The following is a 20,507-nucleotide window of genomic DNA, read 5'->3' on the forward strand; positions in this document are numbered from 1 at the left end:
GCATAAAAGAAAAATCAATCATTTTACCCATACAAATGTTCGCGTGCTACTTATGACTGGTTTTGTGGTCCACATATCATTATTTAAGGCATAGTTTTACTATAAGAGCAATTGTGATCATTCTTTTGTATAGATTAGGGGATAGGATGTAGGAATTTTGTGTACCTTTAGTGGGGTTTTTTTTTGGCACAGGTGGGTCTCTTCTTTGTGAAAAATTTGCTCACAGACCTCACACACATCAGTATCTGCACTTTTTCCTTCGGCATTCTGTCCGGAAATGGCTAAAATCTAAAATGATTTTTATCCTATTCCTGTGTCAGTCCATTGTCTCAAATTGAAAAATTACAAGCAATGGATTTCCTCTCAGACCGGAATAAAACGCTCTTGACATCAACAATCCAGGCTGCTGACATTTGACAGAGGAGGACGCTTTTATATCAACATCATATTTTCTAGTAACATTATCAAGCGTCGTGTTACAGCCAAAAGCTTAGCGAGTGCCAGCGTGGAGGGACAGATGGAAACACTAACTAGCCTTTATTTAAATGTCAGCCTGCTAACAGACAACACGAGAGGAAATTATTACGGCCCAAAGTGATGATATTTTACCGATCAGCTAAAATGACCGTTGACTGTTTGTAGGTTGATATCTGAGCTGGTTTGTTTGTGCGTTTGTGTATGGAGAAGAACAATGCAAATGGGAATTGTTGCAAATGCTACCGACTGCCAAACGCAATGACCACGTGAGGCTGAAAGGTGTTTCACATGCGCCACATTGAGTGTTCGAAGTCTTTTAATGGTAAATTTGCCACTGAGGTAAATGTCATGAAAAGAAGCTTAAGTTGTGACAGATTTCTTTAGACTTAAGTTAGTAAGGGTAAACGATTACCAACAATTTACCTCACCAAAGGCAGCTGTGTCCTGCTGTTCTTCAAAGGTAAACATTGACTATATTTATTTCCTCATAGTTTGTCTAAATGATCCAGTCAACAAAACAAGCAGAAAAATACAGTTCAACCAAATAATTGATTGGTTTCCAATAAGAAATGATGAGTGGACTGTGTGCTTAGGAGTACAAAAGCGATTTGTTTGAGGTAAAGAGTAGATGCTGGTTTAATCATTAGGATGCTTGCCGACACGAGCCTAAATGTAAGAACGTTTGGGGCTTGAATCAATACCGAGCTGCCGTGGCATTGATTTATGTCATTCTCATTTGACCACCGGGTCTCACTGTACACGTCTTTTGTCCTGGACAGGATTATGTTATGGACCATCTCACATGACTGAGGAAAATCTCCTGTAAAGAGGAGAGAAATGTAAAAATCCCTGGTCTTGGATTTAAAGCCTAATCCTCGTTGTGTTGCGTAATTTACTGTAATCGAACACAAATCCTCTCAGTGCCGTGCTGAAACCGGATTCAGTTCTCCACCTCACTTGACCCGACTCAAGCATGTAAACAGGTATTGTTTGTTTGTGTCACGCAACCAGACGCGCAAATTCTCCCAACGTGGATGAATTCTCTTAAACTGAGGAATAATGTTCAACCTCAAAATGACAGTATGGCTGATGAGATTAACCGGCGAGTTTCTGTAGTATTTTATCGGAAGATCCTTTCTTGTTACTTGATGTTATTGAACTCCAGCTGGCTCGATCAAAGTTCTCTCGGCAGGCAGAGATTCATAACTCACTTTATCTCGACCTTGGGGCCAGGGTTTTTATTATGGGATGAAGTGGGAAGCTTTTTGGTCCCGTTTAGTCCGAGATGGGACATAAGAAATTGGGGGTTTGAGGTGTCTGGTACAGGCCAATTGTGTCCCAGTGTTTTTAAAAGCATTTAGGTTTTTGCGTTGTACATTTTTCTTCTTCTGTTTTTTAAGCGATTTGTCAAGTTTTCCTCACCCTCTTGTCATTTCAAACCTGTATGACTTTCTGAAGAGCACAAAATAAGATATTTTGAAGAATGTTGGTAACTGAACAGCGACGGTACGCATTCACTTGCATTGGTTTTGTGTCCATACAATAGAAGTGAATGGGTACGGCTGTTGTTTGGTTACCAACGTTCTTCAAAACATCATCTTTTGTGTTCTGCAGAAGAAAGTCTTCACCCAGTTGTGTAATTGAAAAACCAACAACATTTAGAATCTAATTTTCTAAAAATAAAGACGTATATGAGTTTGTGTTTCAAAACAGCCCACTTACAAAAAATACTGGCTGTTAGACACCTTCCAACTGCCATTGGTTCAAGGTAATGACATCATAGGTGGGTGTGGCCTGGGGCTAGGCTGTAAGAAAACATACCTTAAATTTTTAAGTTAAATCAAATTGGCTTTACAAGTCACTTAAATTCAAAGTTTATTAAACTGACTTTAATATAATGGAGATTTCTTACTAAAGTGAAGTTACAGTTGGTTAAACTAGATTTTTTAAGTCACACAAATATCTTTTTGGGTTATTTTCTTCATTTTGTCCGTCACATAAAAACATAAATATCACAAACAATAAGAAGCATTTGTGAAACTGCAGGAAAATTCTGTGTAAAAATTTATTTATTGGGTTAAACACAATCTCAGCATAGATTACCTACCATCATTTTTCACAGCTCACGCATCCTTTATTTAAAGATAAAGCATTACATTAGGAGATAAGATCTTTTTCACTCCTTGGCGGATTAAAAGAAAGATGCAAAAATGGTCCGAAATTATTTACAGCAGCATCTTCTCTCTTTCATCATGTACATTTGTGTGCATTTCGCATGACATCATCAGAAGCTTGGTGAAGGAGATTAAAGCTTTTTAATAAATGCTTTTGAGCCTGCTCTTATCTAAAGCATTCTTATCATCATACCCAGGCCTTTGATACTAGAGGCAGAAGTTATTGCACAGAGTGCTCTTGCATCACACTATGAATTTCTTGCAGCAACATTATCGAAGGTCAGCCAGACTTAAAGCGGTAGTACACCCAACAATGAAAATTCTTTCATCATTTATTCATCCTCACGAAATTTTAAAGAACGTTGATGCCCAAACAACATTGGCTCCCATTGACTTCCATTGTATAGACACACAGAGACATTTCTCAAAATATCTTCTTTAATGTTTTACGGAAGAAAGAGTCAGAGGCAGGTTTTGAGTCACGTGAGGGTGAATAAATGATGATAGAATTTGAACATTTCTTTTGCTTGAACTGTCCCCTTACGCTGTCATTGTAAATATCCTTCAGAATTTGTATTTTTTCATATTTTTGTATAGCCTTTTATTGTCACGTCATTGGGAACGCTGTAATACTATGTTCGTACAGCGTCTCTTGTGCGTGTGACTGTCATTTGCTAATTACCCGTGATTGGCAGACGGGTCATGACCTCATAATAGAGAGACGGGCGAGAACACCTGTCTCATATCTCATCAAAGTGTGTAACGTCCGATGAGACCACACACACACACACACTGCTGCGGTGTAACAGCTCTCCGATCGATCTTAATGAAGGTTCTGTGAAAACCTTTTAATTATGCGGTATAAATCACAGTCTGACCCCTGACCTCTGAGGCCGGCGAACGGGCCGTGCAACAGACGATCATGATGATGTGTAGGAAAGTTTTTATGAGAAACTTTAGCGTCCTGTCAGCGTCTGTTTAGTGCTCAATCGATAGGCGACTCTGTGATGGACAGACCAGGAGCGATGAATAAATCTTTTGGTCATATCCACTCGAGAGATTTCAGAGTGTGTGTGGGTGTACTTCACTACAGTATAAAGCTATGAGTTTATTTATTTTTATGCTAATTATATTTGACTTTAATTTTGTTTTTGTGAGGGTTAGTTAGGGCATTGAAATTTTTTTTAAACTGGCATGCAAACAATGGATGATTATGAGTTAAGTTGACTGTAAGTGGAACAAACTTCTGTGTGTGTGTGTGTGTGTGTGTGTGTGTGTGTGTGTGTGTGTGTGTGTGTGTGTGTGTGTGTGTGTGCGTGTGTGTGTGTGTGTGCGTGTGTGTTTGTGTGATAAATGAAATGGCAGTAGTTTGATTTTGAACATTAGACACAGTTTTCACACTGTGGCTAAAACACACGCATGCACGCACACACACACACACACATTTGCCCAGAAACAAATTCAAGGTCCTGTCAACCCACACACACACACATTTGTTCCCCCTCATTAAACACTCACTAACTGTTCAGTCAGCGTGAGCGTCTCAGGTGGTCGACCTTCATCATTCTGATCCACTGACTTTATTCTGACATTGAACCTCATGGAAGGCTTCATTCATAAATGACCGACATCATTCTTGAATATTCATGAATATTCGGTATGAAATATGTAGGAGTTTTTTATTTCCTTTTTTTGTCAGTATACTCTACCGTGAAAATGTGGTAGAGATTTTGCTATAATGTTTATATCGTGATAAGATATATTTGCTTGTTACTGAGTGGTGTCCCATACAAAAAGAGTCCCATACTAATTCCAGTCCACATTTTAAGTACTCAGAAATAGGGTTGTGCAAGGATTAATCACGATTGATCACATCCAGAATAAACGTTTGTTGACATAATATGTGTCTGTGTACTGTGCATATTTATTTTATATTTATAAACACGTACACATACAGATATATACATTTTGTATTTATTTATATTTATATATCGCTTAAAATATATATAAACATTTATAGATTTTTTTCTTAAATTTACATGTACATGTATGTGTTTATAAATACAAAATTAATATTCACAGTACACAGACGTATATTATGTAAACAAACTTTTATTCTGGATGCGAATAATCGTAATTAATTGTTGCGCAACCCAACTCAGAAATATACTTAAAATTAAACTTAAAATATCTTAAATGTGTGCTCTCACTGAGCGTGTGTGTGTGTGCGTACTTTTCTGTGTATGTACGTGTGTGTGTGTGTGTGTGTGTCTCTATGTCTATGTGTGTTAGTACGTGTGCATATTGTGTGTGTGGAGTGTTTTGTATGTGGGTATGTCTGTCTTCTGTGTTTTCAACTTTTTCTTGTTTTTGCAGGTACAACTTTAATTGTTTTGCTTATAGTAAATATGTCTCATGTACAGCTGCTTTGTAACAATGAAAATTGTAAAAAGCGCTATATAAATAAAGTTGAGTTGAGTTGAGTTAAACTTAAATATACTTGACTTAGACCGACAGAAAAGTATATTTAGCTATACTTGTACTCAATTTTTGACGAGATATACTTAAAAATATAATAAAGTATTCAAAGTATACTGTAAGCCTGTTTTTCACATAGTTTTTAAGTTTTGTCTGAACAATATACATTTATATACTGACAATATAATATTATTTAATATAATATTTATATTTAATATACATAATAGTTAACTATAAGTATGATAATAAATAGTCAACTATAAGCATTATGTTCACTTGAAGAAAAACCAAAAGTAAACTTGAAGTCTAAAAGCTACTAAGTCAAAAAGTATACTTCAAAGTGTACTTCCATCACTAAAATGTGTGTTACAAGTATTGAACTTCAAGTAGTAATCACTCAGTATATCTAGAAGTTCACTTATTGTGTAGGTGCAGTACAAACAGAAAAAGCATGTAGTTAACACTGAAACGATACTTAAAAGTATGCTTTTATAAACATAAAAAGTTGGCCGATTTAAGTAAGTATGCTAAGTGGTTAAACATGGCTAAAATTACATATTTTATATTTTTAAACCATTGATGCAGAAATTCTCACTATGCATGTATGAAACAAGGTCATTTTATGGATAAAAGATGGAAATCCTCTCCAATTAGAGGTGAAACTCTGCCCACCCCCCCACCAGCCGGAAATTTACTCCCTGGATTCCATCCCCTCATGTTCCCCCATTTCCAGCCCTGAGTATACTACTTGTACATTGATATTAGTATACTAATACTGTACATAAAGTATACTTAAAATGTATATTTAATGAAATAAACTTGGAGTTCCCTTGTAAAGGATTAAAGTGCTGGTTAAAGTGTGCAGAATATGCTTCACCTGTATATACGGCTCCGGTTCCTCATTTAACTGTAACTCTATTGGTCTGGTATTCAGATGTCTGATCCTAAGAATAATAATCATGTGCTCTTGTCCCAGCAGACGGCACTAATGATCTCCGGTCGGTGTGTTTGTGTGTTTTCAGGTGTAATAACCGAACACAATGTGCTGTAGTGGCCGGACCAGATGCTTTTCCTGATCCCTGTCCTGGAACCTACAAATATCTTGAAGTTCAGTACGAGTGTGTCCCATACAGTAAGTGTTCCTCTGCTAACTCAGATGACGCGTGTATGCTGTGTAGACACTTCTGTTTATAAGTCACAACTAATATTTTTCTTCGCAGGCTGTCATCAATGCATTCTTTTGCAGCTTTGTCTAACGTGTGATTTATTTCACAACTCTCTCCTTCATCTGAACCTACAGCATCCGTTCCTATCTACTGTTCGTGTGCGTGTGTGTGTAAGAGAGAAAGTTTGTGTGATGACTTTGGTTTCTCCGAGCATGGCTCGGTGATAAACTATCTAAGCGCTGCACTTTGTCAAAATGAGTAAATCGCCAGATAGCTAATGATAGCGCTTGGCCGTGATAGATTCGCTCTTCTGTATCAGTTGCAAGACTGCAGCGCTGCATTCATCTGCCTGTAGGAATACCTGCACAGTATTCTGTGTGTTAGCTTTCTTTTTACACTAGCTGGTAACACTCGCTTACAGACAAGAGCCGATCTTTAAAAATAAAGGCCTGTTTCACATACAGTAGTTTCCAAAGGTGATATCCAGAAGTCATGTTTGTGATATATGTGCTTTTTAGTCATTCTATTATTAAAGAAATGTGAAGATGTGAAATTATTTTTTCACAAAACAAAAGCATGAACCAACAACCTTAATACTAAGATATGTATTCTATTAGCCAATCTCAGGGTTGTACTTTTCTTTTCTTATCCCATAATTTTTTATCTGGGTTACACAGTTCACAATTAAGTAAATACAAAAAAAAAACATTTTGGGCTTATACTCAAGATGGTAAGCACATGGTATATTTCGAAATGCATTTTCATGAACATGTACCTAAGTTTGAGTCAGATTGTCTTGTGAAAACTTGCAATTCGTTCTAAAAACTACTGTTGACACAGGTTTGCTATTTTAACCAATATTTGGGAAAAGAGAGAGCACATACCTTCCAGTTATTTATCAATATGATATTAGAGGAAATGACATCACACTATGCAAATTACGTGAGATTGGAACAAACCATTCTTTTTGAGATTACTTTTTTGTAGTGAGTCACTTAGTTGTACATTTTTTTTAATAAAAAAGGCAAATAATCTTGAATTAGTTACGTAAGAACAAGGTCAAACTAAATTCCAAATGATTTTTCTTACCCCATTAGCATTTTATTTGTTTGTTGTAAAAATAAACGTACTTGATTCTTATGTTTTCTTTCATAAATGAAGACAAAATTTCTTAGGTCACTTTCCTAGTCAAGTAAATGTATCTTGATTTAAGAAGGTTGTTTGTCAGGTACATCACAATAACCTCTTTTTGAAGAACCCGCCCGAGTTTCTTCATTATTTAATTATTCTAGCTGAAGGCAAAACTCTGAAATTCATTTATTATGTGAGGTTCTTTCATGCGTTCATACAGAGTAGAATGAGCAACTTTAGGCGTTGTAATAGTTTACACTCCAAACATAACTGCTTAGCACACTTTTAAAATAAATCTTTAATGTTATTTTCAATAAAGAGCAAATATGTCAATTTTACAAAGTTGTTGCGCAGACGACTGATGCCGGGATATAGTGGCTTCTTTATAACACTCGTCGTTGTTGTCTTTTTGCACATTTAGACTGGTATTCTTCTGCTCATTTGTTTATTCTCTGATTAAGCGTGAAACAAAATCCCCCAGTTATTTTTACGAATAATAAAGTGTCAATTAAAACAACGCAAACAGAATAATGAGTGAGATGCTTTGAACTCCCACAGTCTCACATGTGTAATTTACTGGAAATTATCCAGAGGACATTTGAGTTAGCGCTTATTTGTCACTGTCACAGCGTATACAGTACAGGTGTGTTTGTGAGAGACGCATCTCCTGTGTATAATAAAGTTATAAGTGGCGAACGCACCTCAGCGCATATTAAATCTGTCAGATTGCGGCCATGTGGAAAGAACAGAAGAGTCGAAAGAGCGAACGTTTGAGGAACTCTCTTGATAAACAGAGGACGAGTGGAAGGAAGTCAGGTTTCATGTGTATTCTGTGCACGCTTTAGATACTGTATAATGCAGAGCAGTATGGAAGTATGCTGTTCTGAATATGAGACGTGAAGAGGGCGGAGCTTCTGATCTACAGTCTTAAATGAGAAATGAAGCGCAAGAGGGTGGGGCAAGATGACCTCAAATCCATCATTTCAAAAAACAAACAAACAGAAAAAAACGCACAAAAATACACTTCAGAGAGGTACATTTTGTGTATCTGGACTGATGTGAAGCTCATACTTGAGTTGAAAAACAAATGTTTGTGATAGGATATAAATAAAGTTTGACTGGGAGAAGTACGGCGTGGCTGTGTTATCACACTTTATCTTACCTGACCGCTCGTGATCGTGTCCTTCAAAGCATCTTCATTCCAGCTGAAACGGCCTGGCTGACTTCTCTACCTTGCACATGAAGTAACAAACACACAGGGACAGTGAAGGAGATTGTGTGTGTCTGGCTTCTGTTGTTTATAGCAGCTCTGTGGTGACGTTATCATGGATTTCATTTTTGACCTTGAGTCCCTCAGCAGTGTTATTGAAGCACACAAGTATGATGCTTTCACTATATTAGTATGGGCATTTCTTATGACCCTGCCTCGCAAACTAATATACAAACAAACCAGATGATAATATACGGCATTGCTGCTGTCAGGTGGATACATTGTATGTCTAAAACCGTTACAGTGTAGGAAATGGAGAAAACACTGTGTTATCGAAGCTGATATTGTGTGAATGTATGGTCAGACACTTGCGTCATCATATTCTAAACATTTAACCAAAATTCAGCGATTTTTGACAAGCGAATGTTGGACATATGTCATCTGAACGACCACATCTGAGGCTGTAAGTGAATCTCTTTAATTTTTTATCAGTTTAAAGGTTCAAGACTATTATAGTTTTTTGCTATAGTTTATTACATCTGACTTAAACTAAAACTAAAAAAATCGAATCGAAATGAAATAAAATATTATCTGAACATTTCAAGTAAAGTAATAATTAGAAATGTTGCCACAGCAATTAACTAAACTAAACTAAAATAATAAAATAAAATAAGTTTAAGTTGAGGAACTAGAATTATTTTTTGAAAAGGAATAGAATTGGAACTTTGCGTTGACGCGAATTGCTTACCTTAAGAGAGTATATATTATTCTTATTTTATTATTTTCTGGCGTGAACACAGCGACATATGAGGCACAGCATGACAACATTTACGTTTTTTATGTGTTTGTGCATCTGTCCAGGTAATCAATAACAGCTCAAGGCGTTGTTTCAGCTCCAAAAAAAATAAATAAACCAAGTAAACCAAATCAGAAATAAAAATAAATTAAACATCTATAGTAACATAAAGAATAAACAAGTAAATAATAAAATAACAGAATCACGTAACAAAATTGCTCATACTAAAACTTCAGTTAGCCTAAAAATTAAAACATGTAAATATTAGTGTATTTGAAATATTAATAAAAGAACAGAAAAACTGAAGACAAAACTATAATAACTCTGGTGGCAACAACATAAACAAACATTCTTTTGTGGCCCAAGCGTAACTTCCGGTACACATCCACAAATTATTTCTGATAACAAGCTAAGGAAATATTAAGTAATTTGCATTAGCTAGCAAGTTAAAAATATATCTAGCCAGTATTATTTTGTGTTACCAGTAGGAGAACCGTTACTTAGCTTCTTACTGTAAACTTAAATGCGACAAAGTAACAACCCATTCAACAAATTGTTTATTTAACAAAATTAATATACAATAAAAGTCATCAAATTGTTGATTTAATACAATTATTATACGATAAAATATGAATATAAATAGTTATATTATTAGCAACTAACCAGGGGTGAGTTTCCCGAACAACGACATAACTCGCTGGTTAACCACCATAGTACGATGCATCATTGGGGAAATTAACGATGTAGTTATGACTGTTTCCCGAAACCGTAGTAACTGTCGGAGATCAATCGTTTGAACCAAGTTGGTTCAGCAGTCTAGTTGATGACGCCATACAGGTGGTGGAGTAATGACGTCTACTAATAAATACGTTCCGATCTAATTCATGTCAAATTCTTGCTGTAACATACATTGGATTTAATGGCGACTTTTGTTATCCTATTTTGTTATCTGTTGTTTTATTTCATGATATTTCGTTCATTCATAAATTTCCTCCTACATTACTCCGTCCAGGGATTCCCCAGGGTCCTAGAGCACGTAGTTTCATGCGCACTTTAAAAAAAAACAGCGCTTGTATTTTCTTAACAAAATAAAAGATGTAAAATTAAATTTGTTTGTATTTCTAATGATGGATATAGAATGCACTGCGTGTTGCTTGCTTAGTTTGCTCAAAGGCATGAGGCTTGTAAGTCTACATGTCATAATAAAAAGGAACTATGCTTCTAACCACAGCTCTAGACCTGTAGTTCCAACCACGCAACTTTTGAAACGATGGTTTTGGGAAACACTTAAATCGTTGAACTATGCTGGAACGACGGAACTTGCGAACATAGTTGCCTAACGATGCTTTTGGGAATAGCACCCGAGACCGATTAACAAACACAGATCGGAAGTTAGCTACGGGCCAGGTGCATGCGTCCGATATATACGAAATACAGAGATAAAATGTTTCCACCCGAAAGTGACAATATTTATTTTTCATATTTAAAGCGAAGCATAATTTGTAATCTTCATGTCATGACCCATCTAACATCCAAGAAACTCAATATCCTTCAATGAACACAGAAATGCATCCGTTTGAGTTTCTTACGTCTTATTTGTCGATTCAAAGCTGTTCCACAGACAGAGGGAGATATTGCTTGCACGGTATCACTGACTCCAGATATCGAGCCACATGTTCGCTTAGTTACCTCACCAGATGTACCATGAACATTTAATTACTCTTTAATTACATTTGCCTTAAATCCACTTTCCAATAATGCAGTTTCAGCAAGAGGAGAATGGCTGTCCCAGCATGCTTTGTGCTCGCGCGGGTTCATATGTAGCCTTTTGTCCGGCGTCCATGTGCAATGAGAGAATTGCTTTATGGATTTCTGAGGTTTATGAGGGCAATAGAAAGAGAGCTGATTGTTTTGGCAGATTTTTTAGCACCTGGGTCTCTCTCCTGGCATATTCGATCTTCCACGCATAAGCTGATATCTTTCTGTGCTGTTTGTATGTCCCGCCAGCTAATTCATCATCGTAGGTTCTTTAACAAAAGACACCTGTGTTCAATCTGGGAGCACTCATTTACCCGTCGCAGTGTTACCAGGGCGATCTGATGTTTTCATAACACCGTCTCGTTGTCACGGGACGTTATTTACATACAATCGGAACGTGCGCCCGGGTACGGGAACGGATGGGTTGGTCATAGACATCAGTGTCCCACGACCCTCTGCTCGCATGCAGCTGCGTGGGCCGCAGCCAATTAGAGATTGTTAATTACCCTGATGCCGCTCAGCCAGCAAATTGGTCTTGGCAGTATCCGGATACCATCAGGTGTTTGTTATAAGCAGGTGATTTCATGGATCCATTTGGAGTCGGAACCAAGCCATCGGCGTGTTTCTGGACGCGTTCTCCTGCCCCCAGTGACCCGGCGAGGTGTGCCGGGAGGTTCGCTGTGGATTTGGAGAGATCAGGGCTTCCAAGTAAGAGTCCGCTGGGCCTTTGCCCCAGAATCACAGAATATAATCAATCTGGACAGCGCTGAAAACCATCGCTGCTGTGGAAAACAGATTGCGCCCCCAAAGCAGATTATGGAAATAATCTAAACCTCCATTCTGAACAGCTTGGCTCCTCTAGAAGCTTTTGATTCGTCGTCCACAAAGGACGCAGAAAAGATTATGGATATACAAAGGCAAAAATGATAGCCCGTGAATGCATTTGGACGCTTTTTAGGTCAGTAATTGAATCAATGGAAGTCCCATGTTTCATCCGATCTTGAGAATGAAATTTAAAGTCAAGTGAGCATTTGGACATAACACTCCGATGAAAAAGTCACAGGGGTTGGCTGAATGAACTTCAGTTCTCACAGTTGTATGTTGTTAGTAGTTTCAACGTTGTTTGTTTAGTTTGCTGTAATTATTAAAAAGACATTTGATCATGTTTTCCATTCAAGAGAGATTATATATTGTTGCTATCGGACTGAAACCTTGTATGTCCAAAACTGTCACTTTACAGGAAATGTCAGTTTCAGACGTTGAATTTTTCAATAATTAAACGCCTTGTTGTCAAACAAGAAAAAAAACGTATACGGGGTTTGTGATTTTTTAAACTGTGTCGGTTTGTGTGTGATTTTGTTATTTTCTCACAGTCGATTTTAAATGTAAATCAACGTAACGTGTAACATATGTGACCCGTGAGCTCATGAATTATACAGTCAAGAGATTCTTTTAGAAGATATGTTCAATGCAGCCATGTCTCCAGGTGACCTAAAGCGGTCTAAAGATTCAGGCGAGCTGGGAAACAGGCCCATCAGGATGTTAATGCATTTAGAATGTGCAAGCGTGTTTGTACACACTGGAGTGCTGCAGTCTGTTGTGCGTTTGTGTACGTTTGACTCTGTAAAGCTCTCGTGTCAAACGGTAATTGTTGATCCTGCAGTTCTGTGGATATCAGAGTCCCAGAGCACTTCATTTACACATGCGCACACACAAGCACGCACGCACGCACAAACCCTTCTGCAACACTATAGCAATTAACCACAAACAACACCTTCACCTCACCCCCTCGTTCTGTTTATTTACTATTTATTATTTTTTACATTTTTTAAACTGTTTTTATTGTGAAATATAATGAGACTGGTTTTCAGAGAGAATGTCTTTATTTTTCACACCTCAATAGCAAATTAGTGAATTACATCACTGGAAACAATAAGCAATTTTATTTTGCAAACCAAAAGTGTATGTGGTTTTCAATGTGACATTATTTTAATGATTTTTTTCTGTTTTGTATTCACCCAATGTGCAGTGGTGGTTCCCGAATCAATATTTGATTTTTATTTCTTTAATTAATTAAATGATTAAAATGAGAATTTTTTTAATAAATATCTTTTTAACAATAATATTTTAATAATGTATTTAAATGAACTAATTAATGTCAATAGGATAAATGTACGTAGGATATTTCAATATATATTTTATGACCCGGTGACTTATGTGACAAATTTTTCTTTTATTCTGCTTTCTAAAATGATTATTTATAAAAATAAAATTTGTTTTATAATAAAAAAATGAATTTTACTTTAACCGTCAAAGTGATAGAAGATACATAGTGTAACTTTCATTTAATTGAATGCTAGTGACAATTGTTTTGGCCATTGGTGCTATGCTTAAATGTCATGAAAATAGTGCCACAATGCAAAAAACATTTATTTGACTAAACGTTTATTTGCTCAATAATTTGTAATACTAATTTTATAATTAGGGATAGGCTGATTTAGACTAACTGCTGAGTTAAAAACACACGTGTGTGTGTTGTTGACTTTTATTTCTCACAGCTGTCTCTCTCTCTCAAGTGTCCTTTAACGTGCTTTATTTTCACAGAGATCTGCATGCGTATAATTCAAGATTTGCTCTTTCTCCACAGGCTTCTACTAGAAGTTTTGCTGACACTCATTATTTCTTCTGCGGTTGTATTGTACAGTGAGAGCCGACGCCGTTTTCACTGACTGTAAAACTGAGGTTGCACTGAAGAAAATGCATCATGTGTTGTGTCATTAATCCATTGCTTTTGTTTTCTCTCTGTGTTTCTTTCCTCCATGCCTAAAATAGAGGTGGAACAGAAAGGTAAAGACTCTTTTCTATAACCCTGTGTGAAGTCTTTTTGTAAGAGTTCCCTCGCACCACTTTATTCTTCGCCTTCACAACACGTGTAACGCTCCTTCAGGTCAAGAGAATGTTCCGGGGATATGTAAAACCAAAGCACACCATATGTTTCTGTGCTGTATGTTACTGAAGGAGTTGTTCCACACGTGTCTGAATGTGTAAAGTGTGCGAGCGGAGCTGTCTGTGGGGCTGATCATTTGCTTTGGTGGGCTCATGTCCTCTCGTCCCCCTCGTTCCGCATCCATGTGGTTTTAATGCTCTTCTGGCGCTGTAGAGAAGCTTTTTGTCTGCTTTTGTCCTCAGTTTCCTCAGTTTAATTGTCGATACATTGCAAAGGGGGTTTAATATTTCAGCAAAGTTATTATAGCTTACTAAAATGAAAATTTGGAAAAAGTTTATTTTTATTGAAATCAAATAAAATATTGGCCTTAAAATGATTGGAAAAGCTTAAAAGTAAACGTATAAAAGCAACATAAAAATAAACAAATAAAAAACAAACAAATAATAAAATGACAAAAGCATAACTAAATTGTTATAAATGATCTAAAATTAATCTAAATGAATGAATAATTAATCTAAAGCTAAAATCTAATTTAAAATATTAATAAAACTTAATTAACACCAGAGAAAAACATTGCATACACCCTTAAATTGCATTTAATGATGTTCTTAAGTTCTTAAGAAAGATTTTTTGCAAGGATTTTTGTAATTGTAAATGCCATCTGGCGCTGACAACACATACTACCAAATCACATATAGTATTACTTTTATTGTGGATGCAAACAAGAACGTGTTTACAAGAAGTGTTAATTATATTAAAAGAAAGATAAGAAATGTTCACGTAAACGCATTTATTGTTTTTTAATTAGCATCCCGGATATATCAGGTCAGAAATGCTCTCGAGTTTGTTGTTAAAACTGATCGAGCATGCTCACAATGCTCGGCACGTCCAACTGTTTAGACCTATAAATAGCGTGTATCCTTTTTCATCTGCCTGGTAATTGGATGTTATAGCATCATTTTATCGGATAAGTGCTCGCAAACACCCTTTAGCACTTTAACAGTAATGATATTCATAATCTAATTCCCATTTAAAACACCCAATCAATAGTCCGGCCAATGAGGTGTCAGCATTTTAAATGACATCATTACGATGATAGTGCCGCTGACCTTCAGGGTGACACTGTCAGACGAGAAACTGAACGTAAGAACATCTATAAAACACACACGTGCTGCTCAAGGCTGAATTTTACAGCAACACATCTCTGCTCTTATTACTTAGTTTCCAGCTTAGTGTTTTACAAATGTTCGATTTCCAGACCGTTTTGTGATTGGTCAGTTGAGTTCATGTAGTTCTTGCTTCAGGAACCTATTTTTATATTGCAATCAAACTGCGATGCAGCGCTCCCATTACTGTTTATTGTAAAAAAAGTCAAACAATACATTTTATTTTAACACCGCCGTGAACTCCGTACAGCCAGCAATAGATACCGTAAAATATTAACATGACAGGGACTGAATAAGAAAAGACCATTTTGATTTGTAAATGTCTCTTGAATTTGAACGACTTCATGCTTACAGGAGCAAATAATTCACAGCACAAAACAAATTGTGGTCGGCACACGCCGAGTTGATCTTTGCCGCAAGTGAATCCATATTTAATGTACTTAACTCGTATCCATATTTCCATATTGAGTGTTCTCGTGGTTCTTGAGGATTCACAACAGGTATTATTCTAATATGGCTAGCAAGGATCTACAAAATGGAATTTTAATTTGCGACTAAATTTGCGCCAGAGGACTGCAAAATGCGAAAATGTATGGGAAGCAGTTACACTGGATTATTTACTGCTTTAGTAATGATTTTCCTTGCTGTCCATAAGCTTATTAGAATAGAGGTAGTTGTTTATACCGCACTTCACAGCATCAAAGATGAGCATTAAAACACAACCATTGACCGAGTGAGTTACATAGACTCACATAGAGCAAAATGCAACTTCCTGTCCACCAATCCCACTTTTTGTAATGGTTCATGTTAAATAAAAGAATAGTTCACCTAAAAATAAGAGTCCTTACACATGGAATTTCAGACTAAACAATTTCATGGAACAACATGAGAATGAAAAAATGAAGAAACTGATAAATGCTAATTTTGGGGTGAACTGTCTCTTTAAAACCATGCCTTCGTCTTTCGTAAAGGGAGAGTTCACCCAAAAATGAAAACCCTTTCAACGTTTATTCACCCTCATGTAATTCCAATCCTGTGTGACTTTCTTCTGCAGAACACAAAAGAAGATATTTTGAAGAATGTTGGTAACCAAACAACATTGGCTCCCATTGGCTTCCATTATATGGACGCAAACCCACTGAGACATTTCTCAAAATATCTTTGTTTGTTTTTCACAGTGATATACAGATTGTAAACGATATGAATGACAAATTTGTATTTTTGGATGAACTATCCCTTTAAGTTAAAGTATTTCTCATGTCACCCATCAGGTGTTTTCACTCTCTGTGGTTTCTATAGATGTAGATTTGCTGTGATGTTGATGGCAGTGGGTGTTCAAAGCCAGTCGTATCTGTGTGTTTTGTTAGGTTTCTTCTCCTGGGAAGTGTGTATGTGTCCGAGGCTTTCTGTGTCTATCTTTTGTGTTCATGTTTGCTTCTAGATACCGATACAGGTTTTAACAGCACAACATTTTAATGGGGCTCACTTCAGTAACCTTTATAATACCTGCGAAAGATGCTCTGAGTCTCTGTGGTCCTGCCGACCACATACACAGGCTGAAGATATGGGTTTTTTATCTATATTTCACAACAAACGACTCACTGACGCTTTTGATTAAGCACGAGTTATTGGTCAAGGTGGAAATGACAACTGAATGACAGTTGAATGAATATGAATATCAATAGTTTTAATATGAACATTCATATTTTTAAGATGGAATTTTATAGATTAATACACTGCGTGAGGGATAAGGTCAAACATTCTAATCGATACAGTGAAAACATTTGAAAGTAGAAAAAATGAAAGATGAACATTTTTCAGTTTTAGTTTGACCTTCATATGAAGAAGAACAAGGCTAAAATCTGTTAGTTTCAATACATATCAACTCTGGTGATGTAAATGTGTCTATAGTTGAAAGAACAGCACGCTAAACCGAATTTTTATTCGCTGAATGTAGAGCACAGTTTAGCTATGATTTATTCACCCATGATGAAAGAATTTCCATTTTTGGGTGAACTATCCCTTTAATCGTCCTTGGTTTTTGCACAATTGTAAATATCGTACGGAAATATTGTAGCCAAACCTGCCGCTCTGTAGATCAAAAAAAGATTTGACCTCTCGCAGGAAATTAATTGAAATGAGATGATATTTCGAAACTAATCTGTTTAAGTGTATGGATCGCTGTAGTCAGGCCTCGCTTTAAACTCATTTCTGCGGAGCAACAGTCCCTCAAAGGAAAGTGAGTCGTTCTGTTTCAATGCTGCGTGGCTGGTTAGGGCGAACCGAAATGAAGGGAAATTCTGTTATTATTAGTTTTGCGTGCGCAGACGCCATAAATCAAGGTGACACAAAGTGACAATATCCGGTTTAATTTAGCGTTGGGAGGGAATCGGTTCGGATTGTAATAAATATAAGCTCATTATTATGTCTCCGAGGCCTCTGGGCCGTTTGACCAGCTGCCATTAATGAGCATGCTCTTATTTATCAAAAATTTTGCGCAATTTCAGTGCCCTGTTGTGCAGGCTGTCCATCGGTGTTCATTTCTGTTTTGCTGTGTAGCTATCAATTGAAATGATGTTTCGAAAACAAGACAACCACACGCTTGCAACACCCCTACCCCAACACCCACACCCATCACAGTAGCAAATGCAAATCTTGTGGTTTTTAAAGGGAAAGGTCTAATATCTAGACATAAACTAAACAAGCATGCGATGTCTTGCCTCCTCAGGTCTTACTCAATTCACCCATCACCAGCTTCGTCTTCTAAATAAGAATCACCCATGTGATCTGATCATGTGATGGGAATTTAAAGTCAACATGAAATCTAAAGGCTTGTTCGACTTGATGCGGCACCGCAAGATCCAACAGGCGGATGACATCAAAGTACAGCGAGAGCGATTCGAAAAACCAGCAAAAGTTTGCTTTTGAATCGTTGTACTTTGATGTCATCCGCCTGTTGGATCCTGCGGTGCCGCATCAAGTCATTACTTTTGTTCTCGCCCTCATTGCTCCTTTTCTGTTTTTTCCTAGTTTTCTTGTGCCCGGGGCTCTTGCGGGGCGTTTATCAGAGCGAGCATCTGTTCGAATCCGACCACCAGTCTGGCGCTTGGTGTAAAGACCCCTTACAGGCCTCCGATAAGATCTATTACATGCCCTGGACGCCGTATCGCACGGACACCCTCACCGAGTACTCCAGCAAAGAGGACTTCATCGCCGGGCGACCTACGACTACGTACAAACTCCCCCATCGGGTTGACGGCACGGGGTTTGTCGTTTACGACGGGGCTCTTTTCTTCAACAAAGAACGGACGCGGAACATTGTGAAGTTCGACCTGCGTACCCGTATCAAGAGCGGGGAGGCCATCATCGCCAGCGCAAACTACCACGATACTTCTCCCTACCGCTGGGGCGGGAAATCGGATATCGATTTGGCTGTGGATGAAAACGGTCTTTGGGTGATTTACGCCACGGAACAAAATAACGGACGGATCGTCATCAGCCAGTTGAATCCATACACACTACGCGTGGAAGGAACGTGGGATACGGCCTACGACAAGCGCTCCGCCTCCAACTCCTTTATGATTTGTGGAATTTTGTACGTGGTGAAAAGTGTCTACGAAGACGATGACAGCGAAGCCACTGGGAATAAAATCGACTACATATACAACACGGAGCTGAGCAAAGACGGCTACCTGGACATCCCTTTCCCAAATTCCTATCAGTATATTGCAGCCGTGGATTATAATCCCAGAGATAATCTGCTTTATGTCTGGAATAACTACCATGTTGTCAAATATTCTCTCGATTTTGGAGTGCTGGACATTAGGCAAGGTAAGAGCTGCACCTTTGTTTACTAAGTTTTGTCTAATAAAAAATAAAAATCTTATGCATTATAATTATGTGGTAAAACAATATTTTTATAGGAATATTCTTATGTTTAAGATTATTTTAATTAAAATTTTAGGGGCACACATAACACATTTCATGAACACTAGTAAAAGCCTTAAACCACAGCTGGGCGCCTTGTTGGCAATGCTGTAACTGTGAAAGGGATATAGTGTGTTTTTGTGAAATGAGGTCTGTGTGGATCGTCAGCGGGTGGCACACAGACAGAATGAGTATCGACAGTGTTTGCTTAAGTTAGTGTTGGGCTAATGTCAGTCGAGAACATTTGGAACGGACTCTTTAATTGGAAAGCACAGAGCAAAGTTAGCGGAGGGGAAGTTCATGGCTACTTTCAGTAAGTCAAATTGTGGACCCATAGGCCCGGTGGTAATTAGAGAGCCAATGTTTCTCAAAGTGTGACATTCCTTTTGCCGTTTAATTAAAAGCGTTTCTGGAAAAGAAAACTTTCATAAACATCTCCACTAATGCTGTGGGATAACAGTTTTACTGATGCAGACTCAGAGTAATTATAGAGGGAAAGAGACTCCTAGCTAACAGAAAGAAAAAAACGATTAAAATCGAAAAACTATTCTAATTACTTGCCTGCTTTTTATTTAGTCTCATGCCAAAGATTCAGAATAGCTGCATTTTTTTCCTAGAAATGTATTTTTTACGGAGGCCTATTTGTAATTTTCGACTTAAGCAAAACTCACCATTATGATCTCAGGACTATTGAAGGTTGCTAAGGTGCTCTAAGAATATCTAGTTTGCTGCCAAGGCATTGGCCAGGTGGTTACTAAGGTGTTCTTGGTGTATTGGTTGCATTCCTTTGTGGTTTCTGTGGTGTTCTAGGTGTATTGAGTGCATTTTAGTGCGTTGCTAGGTTTTTCTGAGTGTATTGAGTATTGAGTTGCTAAAGGGTTGCCAGCTTGTTGAGTGTAGTGAATATGTTGCTAAAGAATTGCCAGGTGGTTGCTAGGGGTGTTCTGGGTGTATTTAGTGCATTTTTAAAACATTGCTAGGGTGCTCTGAGTGTATTGGGTGCATTGCTAAGGGGTTCTCAAGCGGTTGCTAGTGTGTTTTGAGTGTATTGAGTACATTTCTAATGCATTGTCAGGTGGTTGCTATGGTGTTCTAGGTCTTTGCTTATTGGACTAAGTGCAAAAAGGTCACTTTAAATCTCTATGATGTTCTGGTCTTTAGATTTCTAGTGCATCCTTCACTTTTGTATAGCTATGTGCAGGGCTGTACGTTAACTGTACGTTAAAGTTTTTTTGCACAGCACCGGTGCTAAAGAGGCTTAAAGTTTTGTAGCACAG

The 20,507-nt window shown here is 37.5% G+C and overlaps 1 protein-coding gene across 26 annotated transcripts in view; it reads left to right on the forward strand.

The window, feature by feature from the left end:
* The window catches only part of LOC130551911 (adhesion G protein-coupled receptor L3-like), a 234,235-nt gene that overhangs the window by 141,264 nt on the left and 72,464 nt on the right, over positions 1-20,507 (forward strand). For 20 of the 26 annotated variants that reach the window (XM_057329936.1, XM_057329960.1, XM_057330007.1 and 17 more), the window contains exons 4-6: positions 6,152-6,261; positions 14,023-14,037; positions 18,334-19,134. In XM_057329936.1, the coding sequence (XP_057185919.1) occupies positions 6,152-6,261; positions 14,023-14,037; positions 18,334-19,134 (926 nt within the window). The remainder of the gene's footprint in view (positions 1-6,151; positions 6,262-14,022; positions 14,038-18,333; positions 19,135-20,507) is intronic. The other 6 variants (XM_057329953.1, XM_057330094.1, XM_057330110.1 and 3 more) reach the window with 1 other exon arrangement.

This window comes from Triplophysa rosa, linkage group LG1, assembly GCF_024868665.1.
Source record: "Triplophysa rosa linkage group LG1, Trosa_1v2, whole genome shotgun sequence".
NCBI classification, from domain to species: domain Eukaryota; kingdom Metazoa; phylum Chordata; class Actinopteri; order Cypriniformes; family Nemacheilidae; genus Triplophysa; species Triplophysa rosa.